Source organism: Lactuca serriola, chromosome 6, assembly GCF_051521515.1.
Source record: "Lactuca serriola cultivar US96UC23 chromosome 6, Lser_US96UC23_V15, whole genome shotgun sequence".
Lineage (NCBI taxonomy): Eukaryota > Viridiplantae > Streptophyta > Magnoliopsida > Asterales > Asteraceae > Lactuca > Lactuca serriola.
The window spans coordinates 29,644,608-29,654,479 of record NC_136413.1 but is presented as its reverse complement, the minus strand read 5'-3'; the positions used below and the strand labels follow the sequence as shown (position 1 = coordinate 29,654,479).

Below are 9,872 nucleotides of genomic sequence, written 5' to 3'. Positions count from 1 at the left end.
TATACATGTCCTCGAACCCAGTGCAACATCATCGCACCAAACACATAGAGATCGATCTTCATTTTGTACGAGACAGAGTTGCCATGAGCCACATACGAGTTCTCCGTGTTCCCTCAACTGATCAGTATGCTGGCTTCTTCACCAAGGGTTGACCTACTTCGCTCTTCACATAATTTTGACCTAGTTCGAACGTCCGATAGAATCATCTCGATCAAACTGTGGGGGGACGTTAGTGTATCAATATATTGTATTATTAGCTTAGCCCACCTAGTGTATATTCCAGGCCATGTATTGTTGTAATTGTATATATATATATATATATATATATATATATATATATATATATATATATATATATATATATATATATATATATATATATATATATATATATATACTAGCCGTTTACCCGCGCCAAGCGATGGATGCGATTAATTTTTTTTTTTTTTAATTTAGTTTATAGAGGCGATTAGTTATTTTGCACAAATAGTTTATAGCATCAAAACAATTATCAATAAGAGTCATTGTAGCAAATACCAAATTATTAAGAAACTATTTTAAAAAATCGCTTACGGTTTGTAAGATACTCTAATGAAAAATTATATATAATTCTTACTTGATTTGTGTTACTTAAATTTGTAGAGATTTTAAGCTTTATGATAAATGATTTAAAAAATAAAATATTACATTATACATGGGGTTTGGCTTAAAAATGGTCTAATACATTTAAACTTCTTATTCTTAATTTTTGTAGATAATTACAACTAAACTACTTATAAATAATTACTGTAGTTTAAAGCCACTTTTTATACACAATTATAAAAACAACCGTAGCAATAAACAATAAAATTAACAATAACCAAAGCAATTTAATACCAATTAATTTACATCTACTATATCATACAATTTATTCACAATATTAAAGAGATTAACCCGAATAAAAATATTCAACACCATATTATTATAATTTTGGGATAAAAACATAAAACCAACCATCTAATAAATTCAAGCTTGAACCCAAAAAATATATTTCTTCGATTCGATTTTTTGAGACTTTTATTTTATTTATCTTTTTTGTGGATAGTTATAAAATTGAACAACTAAACGGTTCGGATTTTAACCGAAACGATTATAAAATCCGTTGATTTTTGTTTTAAAACCAATTTTGAGAAATATATGATAATAAATCCAATATATACCATAGTTCCAAAAAACAAGTTCATATCTACTCCAAAAAGGCCCACTATATGCATGAAACCCCAAAACATCCCAAGTCCAATCTTCTTTTCTTAGATTCCAAATAGTAATTAAATCTTTGATGCATCAATAATAATAATTTTTTTTTATGGTGCATCGCATGAGAAACAACAAGAAGCCTTTTTGATGATTATGACTTAATCAAACAAAGCAAGTAAATTTATTTTAGATGCAATTTTGGAAAAAAAAAAACAAAACTTCCTGCTTAATTTCTGAAAAGGACAAAAATACCCTTTTACTGAAATCAACTTCGCTCCAAGTTAATTTATTCCATTTAATCTAATCCCCAACATCTCAAAACAAACATAATCTTTATGTTTCCAGCAAATAAAACCAAACCTGTTACCTTTAAAAAAAATCGAAACAACAAACAAAGACCAAAATACCCTTGCTTGAAATTTTTTGTATTGGAATAGCTGAGCCCCTTTAATAAACCCCTTTTTTCTACTCATTTTTTCCTCTTTTTTTATTCCAATAAAACCAACCTTGAAGCATAAAACCATAAAAAGCCTTGAAACTTTTAAGAACAACAAAAATTGGACCATTATACCCTTTAGACTTATTATTACAGCTGAACATCCCAATAATTACAGCATTATTTTCACTCCTAATAATTACGACATCATGTGAATGATACAACTTTTGATCCAGAATGGTCAGGTTGTAAAAAAAGCTTATTGTTATGATTTATGAGTTTAAGTCTAACTAAATAATTTGCTTTAGACACAAAATTAGGTGAAGTCACAAAAAATGCACAAACTTCATTAAAAATGGAGGATCAGACCCTGTTTATGGGATCAAACTGTAATACCTCATCATATGAAACTGTGATGAAACTACTATTCTTTGTGCCTTCAATAATGTGTTCCTTGGATTCATGCCTACAAAAGCTCAAATATTTTCATGAGAACAGAACCTTCACTAATGAGATTTGATCTTTGTTTAATAAAAAATTTAAAAGGTCAATGATTTAATAAAATGAAATAATGCTACAGGAGAATATTAAGAAAAAATGAAAATACTTTACCATAATTTTATCAAAGCAATGAGATAATCGCCCATCACACCCACACATCCAACTTCCCGTAAATATTAAATAATATTAGAGACATGCGGCTATAAAAAAATCTCCAATTTCCTATAAAGATTACTTAGTTTATAAATAGAAAAAAAAATGAGTATGATGATATATTAAACAAAACAAAATATGAAAGCCTTGTGTTGTAACAGAGTGAACTTTTCCACTGTCATAAGCCAAGCATCACATAATCATATGAATCAATCCAATAAATTATACGAGAAGCTTATTAAGAAGCATAATCCAACTTTTACCTATCCGAGCTTATGTAACAAACCATCTCCAACATGCATGATGTGAACTTCCACTTGCAAACTTATACTCCATTACAAAATCCAAATATGTTTCTTGCAATGAATACCAAAGCTCGAGAAATACATAAACTTAGGATGTCAATCTAATTCATTAATGTGATGTCAAACTCCACCTTTCTCTTCATCTCCTCCATGTATGTCTTCCAACTGAATCAAAATGCCCTAAAACTGAAACATCAAATTAATCAATAAGGTAAACCAAAAAATGCAAAATACTTTGAGTGCATAAAACATATTTCTTTCAAAATAAGGATTCATAGGAAGAAAAAGAGTTGTTGTGTGAGAAACCTCAAGATCTCAGAAAACATTCTAGGTGTTACAAGTGATAATGACAAAACTTATATATATTCTTGACTTCATTGAGGTGTTTCTACAAACACCTTCTAGGCACATGGATAGAATTCGATAGCTACAGTAAACAAAGAAACAAAATATTGATAGAGAGGATAGAAGATGTTTCGGGTTCAAGTTCAGATTAATGATTGAGAATATGAATCTGAAATATAAAAATAACATCATAAATCACGTCGACAAAAAAAACCCTAACAGACCTCTTCACATATGGAAACAAAACAAAGTCATCAATGGAATAAAAAAAAGGCCTCTTCTTGCCCAAACAGGTTCTGGTTTTGGTGATGGAGAAGATGCCATTCAAGATCCCAAAAAATCAATAAGTGGAGAATAGTTCAGCATAATGGCATGGCATAAGCCATTAAGGGAGATAGGGATGAACAGGAATTTCAATTTACCAGTTATCATGGGATAATATTGCAGGGAATTCAAATGAGGAGGTCTTGTAAAAAGCCTAGACAAAAAAATTACACACGACCCACGGCGTCAAGAAGTTGGTGGTAACAGAGGGTTGTCGGATACTGTAGAGAGCAAAGAGGGAGACAGAAGAGATGTTGTTTGGCGGCAATTGGTAGCGTGCAGAGGAAATTAGGGTTTTCAACATCCTCGGAGTTAATAGCGTATACGATTGTAGATTGTAAGCTTAATATGATTATACATTATGTCCAAATAGATAGTTGTACCTCTTAATTTTCAAGAAGTGTCAATATCCATAATAATATAGTAAAGATAAAGATATGTTGTATACCTCGTTTGAAGGACATGAGAATATTTTCCCAGTATTACTCAATATCGATTATGTAAATATTTAGGCGTAAGTAAATTCATGTTATCATGTATGTTTGTATATATTTTGTAACTCGCTAATGAGCCCAGAGAGGATAGTTAAGCTTTGAAATGGAAAGTAATATATATATATATATATATATATATATATATATATATATATATATATATATAGCTTCGTTATCAGTAGAATATGTTGAAATACATGGATTTTAACACCAACATCGACCTGACTACAATCTAATAACAATTAATAGGAGGGGTGGTATCAATAAATTTTCCTTGAGTGTTTTGGCAGTAAGAAATTTCATTAAGTCCCGTTATGCCAACTTCGTTTGTTACAATTTCAGTACAATTGTACTTTCCACTGCAATTGAAAGTAATAGCTTGCTTTGTTGCCGATGACCCATATATATTCGTATACGTAACATCGCTCACTTTTACAGCCGATGCATCTGGCTGATACATAAAAAAAATCAGTAAATGTTAGATACGGAATTGCATTTTAATTTGGTGAGATGAGATTATTTTTATGGATAATAAGCATACCGGTGCGGGGCAATCCGAATTTTCAGAATTTGTGCAGTAATGTTGATCAATTATAATTGGATTTTCAACATTTACCAGATGAATGTCCTGAAATACAATCCCCCTAGCATACCCCGTTCCATACTGTATAAGATATAAGAAATTGATTGACTTCAAGTAACCATTGAATATTATCTTAAAAACTCCAAAGATGTTCATCAAGTTATTATATCTAATTTTACCGGCACCGTTTTGATTCGTAACCCATTTGTTGTTCCTGAGATGTTACAATTTTCTACACGAACTTGTTCAACTGTGTCATGACCACCGTTTTCCCCAAGGCTTCCGATACTGCAAAATCACATCCATTTAGTGGAGGAAAATTTGTGTAAAAGTGATTATCGAGATATAAATATCATTTTCTAGTACCTTATGCCATGACCAGGTCCACAGAACACTCTTGTTACATTAGTATCATACGTGCCACCATTTATAGCGACACAATCATCACCTGTTTTAGTTTCCACAAAAAGAAGTGAATTATAAACGGTTTTTTATACATTATAGAATAACTCATTAAGAAATAATAATTAGGATGTAATTATTCTCATACCAGTTTGAATGTTAGAATCATGGATATTAACATGGGAAGAATAACTGATGTCTATCCCATCAGTATTGGGGCTGTCTCCAGGAGCAAAAATTTGAATATTTCCAACATCTACACCTTCACAACCATTGATACTAATATGTAGCATTGGGCTGTTGATATGTCTTGTACCACTCAACTGAAGGCCGTTACAAGAATTAAAGTGTAAAGCCTAAACAAATGTATACATGTCAGTTTTCACGAAACTTAAATTCATTCAAGTCCTTAACATTGTAAAAAAAAAAAAAAAAAAAAAAAAAAAAAAAAGACGCCTTACAGTTGGGCGATTGCATGCATTGGTTTTAGTTTGTCCCTGCAAATTAAAAGGAACAATGAATTGGATGGTTTTTACTTTTTTTTTTTGTTTTCATTTAATATAAGTGTTTGATTTTAAATTAATTCGACCACCTTTTTCCACCAAATGGATCCCTGGCCATCAATCTGACCAGGTCCTTGGATCTTGAGTCCTTGCACGGATGTGAAGTGTATCCAAAAGTTATTGTTAATGCAACCTTTCCATCCATCGAGAGTCTTCGGTGCAGTGATGTTACCCAATAGCTACCCATCATATCAGAAATTCTTAGATTAATCATAACTATTTTATAAAAAAATGACATTTAATCAACACTTTATGAATTAACATCATAACCTCAAAAGATAGATAACTGTTCGTTTTACCTTAATATTTACAGTTGGGGATTTGCATGGACCACTGAATGCCACCGGGTTTATCAAAAATGTCTTGTCTGATGGAATTATCAATGTCGGTTCTGGCGACATATCTCCACATAAATCGTCCCATGCTCGAAGGAAAGCCTGCATGAATGAACGTACATAGAAAAAGGTTAACTGATTTTTGCGTTCTTGAATTTGCATGAAACATCAATCTCTTTTGATTCAAAATTTGAAGATATTATTAATTTACACTGGAGTCATCTGTATTTCCATCTCCTTTTGCACCATAAGATGTTACATCGTAGGTGGCAACACTTGTGATTTTCGAGCCAAATGATAAACAAGACAAGCTCAACAAGACTGCCATCAAGAAACCCTGCAGATCGAGAAAAGGTGGAGAACTTAAGAATAGTATTGCATTTTTAAGCATCCATGCATGGACAATCAATTATCTTACCATTTCTTTGAAATCAGTTGAAGCAGGTAACTCTAATCTTGTGTTTTGATTACACTTGCCATGCCCCCTCCATTCATTTCCTATAAATACTGTGAGAAAATGATGGATTAGCTAGATCATATGTATGAAAATTTAGATTCTCCCACTTCAAAATAAATGCATGGATCGAGTTGATTATCATTTATATGTACATATATTTATCATCAGGAGTATCTTTGTGTAAGGAAATATAAGTTTTTGCGTCTCCAAATAACTTTTAGATTTTATATGAGATACCATTTCATAAAAATGTTTGACCAATATAAATATATTGCTTGACTGTGATTTGAATATGGTGTTCGCCGTTACCACCTAAGAAATAAACAACCACCCAATACTAGTTGAGATGCTTTTTTTTTCTTTGAAGTAGCTTTTTTTTTTCTTTGAAGTAATATTGCTTCTGTTACAAAAAGTTGAATTCATATTAAACTAAGTTATAACCCGTAGAAACCATGGGTAGTACAATTAAAAATTTTACACAGACAACAAAAATTAATAGCTGTAAAAAAACATCGAATGTGATTATGGGTTAAAATGTTTTTAATAGTGTTGTAAGCTTGTATCACCCAGAATCAGAAAGAGCAAGAATGGAAAGAAAAGCCCTAAGTCAAAGGAGTCAACTCGTCGAGTTCAAGGAAGAACTCGACGAGTCGGAGCGGGCTCCGTGTGGAAGAGTAAGTGACCGACTCGATGAGTCGGCGAGTGGACTCGGCGAGTCTAGTCTATGCTGGGAAAACCTAATTCCTGGACTTGGTACCCTATTTAAGCATTTTATTCTCTTCCCTAGGGCTCATTTGCGGCCCCTATGGCCAAGAACACAAAACCCTAGCCACCCAACTCCATTGTTGAGCTAGTTTCTTGCCTTGAGAGTGAATTGAAGCTTGGAGAAAGAAGATGGACCTTGGTGGTGCAAGAAGGAAATATAGATCCATAGTTGGGGTAGCATTTCAGACCATTTAGGGGTAAAAAGCTTATACCTTGTCTGTTAATCATCTAGATCCCTTTTCCAGCTTAGATTTTGTCTTTTGGGCCATTTCCAAGGCCAATCCGAACATTGAGCCTTTGAGGACGAGAAAGGACTTGAGATTTGAGCATTTATGAGCCTTAGGGGCTCTGAGGGAGTAGCTTTACCCAGACATGGCTTCATTTCACGACCTTGAACTTCATATTAGCTTGGATTTGGTGTTCTAGCCTCATAACACCTTGTATGCACGTAAAGTTAGCAACTTTACGTGCAATGCTAGCATTAGGAGTCCAGATCTATGAGTTGGAAGGGTTGGAATAGACTGAAATCGACAGAATATAGATGTCACAAGGAGGACTCGGCGAGTCGGATCGCAAACCCAAACCCTTTTGTTTATAAGTCGAAGCAATGAGTGGGGTTAGTGAGGATTCAGTCAGTCATGACCCATAATGGTCATGAAGATTATAGCACTCGACGAGTTCAATGAGGAACTCGACTAGTCCAAGACAATCTTCTTAGTTATGAAGATGAACTCGACGAGTTGTTCATACAACGCGGCGAGTCAAAGCCGAGACCTTCATGCGATGATGATGAACTCGACGAGCTCAAGGATGAACTCGGCGAGTCGGTTGAAGATGGTCCCGAAGTGTTAGTTGAAGGAGAACCTGTCGGGTTATTGTCAGACTTGACGAGTGGAGTCGGGGTTGTTTTGGAGATAGAGGGGCATGGACTCGGCGAGTTGGTAGAACAACTCGTCGAGTCGGGTCAACTGGAAAGTTGACTTTGACTAGGACCTTGACCAGAGTTGACTTAGTTGACCTCTGGAGGATTGTTTATGCTAAATATTATTATTGGTATTGGTAGCTCAGGGAGCTAGAGGAGCAACGTTTTAGAGAGTTGTCGAATAGCAGCCTAAGGGTTATCGACAGAGTTCAGCATTGTAGGTGAGTTTTCCTTCTAGTAGGAATGGGTTTACGGACACAATGCCGACTCGTTTAGTTAGCAGTAGTTCCGGACTTCAATCCGATGCAATAGTTCAGTATGCTTGGTGTCTTTGTGATACAGGCATGGTATGTGTTATGTGTTCCAGACTATGGTCCGATACAGTATGCAGTATATATGTTTATGTTATATGCTATGATTATGTTATGTTATGTTCAGTCAATTCTGGACTTAGGTCCGATGCAGTTTCAGACTTCGGTCCGATGCAATTTCAGACTTCGGTCCGATGCAGTGGGAAAGGCCCTAATCAATTTCGGACTTCGGTACGATGCAGTGGGCAAGGCCCTAATCAGTTTCAGACTTCCGTCCGATGTAGTTACGGACTTCGGTCTGATGTAGTGGGCAAGGCCCTAATCAGTTCCGGACTTCGGTCCGATGCAGTTCCAGACTTCAGTCCGATGTAGTTGGCAAGGCCTTAGTCAGTTCCGGACTTCGGTCCGATGCAGTGGGCAAGGCCCTAGTCAGTTTCGGACTTCGGTCCGATGCAGTGGGCAAGGCCCTAGTCAGTTCCAGACTTCGGTCTGATGCAGTGAGCAAGGCCCAGTATGTGCTTTATATATTATTGTATGGTATGTGGTAATTTAGGAGAGCTCACTAAGCTTCATGCTTACAGTTTCAGTTTTGGTTTCAGGTACTTCAGCTAGCAAAGGGAAGGGCTCGGGATGATGGCATGGCACACACCAAAGTTTAGTCAGCCTGGGATGTTTTACTTTGATAAATAAATATGTTTTGAAAAGATACTCGGATTTAATATAATGGTCTTTGAATGACTAAAGATTATGTTTGGTTTTATGGTTCTGAAAAATGAAATTTTTAGTTATGAATTTTGGGACGTTACAAGTTGGTAACGGAGCCTTGGTTTGAGGGATTCAGACATACTTTCGAGTGTGTCTGAACTCAAACTGAGGGACTGGTATAGAAATTTTAAAAAGGAAATAAATTTTGTAAAATGGACTTTTAGAAAAGAAAAGAGTTTTAGAAAAAGCGAAAAGAATTTTAGAAAGAAAAGAACTTTGAAAAGAGAAAAGGGTGTCATGAAATGATGAGGTGTGATTCCACAGTATGTGGCAGAGATCATCGCCAAGTTCAGGGAGAGGGCTCTCTTGATTCCGCAGTATGTGGCAGACGAGGAGATGAAGAAAGCTCGATGTCATGAAATGATGAGGTGTGACATCAGGCAGTTTGTGAGTAGGTCCAGCTCCAAAATGCTGGAGGATATGATTGCTTGGGCTAGAGAGAGGGCGAGTGACCTATATCAGATCAGGAAGAGGAAGCTAGATGAGATTCAGGTAGTCTCGGGTTCGGGAAAAAGGCCCAAGGGGTCAAAATCAAGATCGAGGGATTATCAGAGCCGCAGCCGATGCGGGAAGTGTGGCAGGACGCACGAGGGTTCATGTATGAGTGGTAGTGGTGGTGATTATGGCTACTTCAGGTGCGGCCGGACTCGACATTTTAGGAGAGATTGTACTGCTACCGCCACTCAGGGGTCAGATCTGATCTGTTTCCTTTGCAGTCAACGGGGCCACAAAAAGGTCTAGTGTCTGAGTTTACTTTCGGTAGGACAAATGATAGCACCTTTCCCCGCTACTTTGAGGATCGTCGACGGCCTTCAGGGCCGGGTAGAGGCCCCTACGGTGGGAAGTAGGCTTTTCAGTTGTCTACAGTGGATTCGCGAGCAGTGCGCGAAGAGCTATCCGACAATATTAGGCTAACTGCTAGGCTTTAGGGTCAGACAACGATTACTCATTAATGAGGTAGTCGGGGTAGCTCGG

The 9,872-nt window shown here is 35.9% G+C and overlaps 1 protein-coding gene and 1 long non-coding RNA gene across 4 annotated transcripts; both read right to left on the bottom strand.

Annotated features, from left to right (window-relative positions):
• Window positions 1-1,437: 1,437 nt before the first annotated feature.
• Window positions 1,438-3,628, bottom strand: LOC145058218 (uncharacterized). 3 transcript variants are annotated; one of them, XR_013686273.1, is made up of 4 exons: window positions 3,399-3,628; window positions 2,590-2,817; window positions 2,285-2,395; window positions 1,438-2,138 (listed from the first exon to the last, which is right to left on the bottom strand). It is a non-coding gene; the product is annotated as an uncharacterized LOC145058218 (long non-coding RNA). The 3 variants fall into 3 exon arrangements; XR_013686271.1 differs by having other exon boundaries at window positions 2,285-2,817; XR_013686272.1 differs by having other exon boundaries at window positions 1,438-2,395.
• Window positions 3,629-4,026: 398 nt separating this feature from the next.
• LOC145059620 (putative polygalacturonase At3g15720) lies at window positions 4,027-7,127 on the bottom strand. The gene is made up of 11 exons (XM_079007441.1): window positions 7,112-7,127; window positions 6,096-6,184; window positions 5,889-6,014; window positions 5,642-5,779; window positions 5,372-5,521; window positions 5,241-5,276; window positions 4,928-5,135; window positions 4,744-4,825; window positions 4,557-4,665; window positions 4,336-4,458; window positions 4,027-4,245 (listed from the first exon to the last, which is right to left on the bottom strand). Exons 1-11 carry the CDS (start codon window positions 7,125-7,127, stop codon window positions 4,027-4,029), a joined length of 1,296 nt encoding a protein of 431 aa, XP_078863567.1.
• Window positions 7,128-9,872: the final 2,745 nt, after the last annotated feature.

Bases quoted from the DNA above. Each gene is read 5' to 3' on its own strand.
- LOC145059620 (XM_079007441.1), bottom strand. The intron at 6,015-6,095 runs GTAAGATAATTG...CTCGATCTGCAG, and splicing joins CAACTGATTTCAAAGAAATG to GGTTTCTTGATGGCAGTCTT. The intron at 4,826-4,927 runs GTATGAGAATAA...AAACTAAAACAG, and splicing joins TGATTCTAACATTCAAACTG to GTGATGATTGTGTCGCTATA.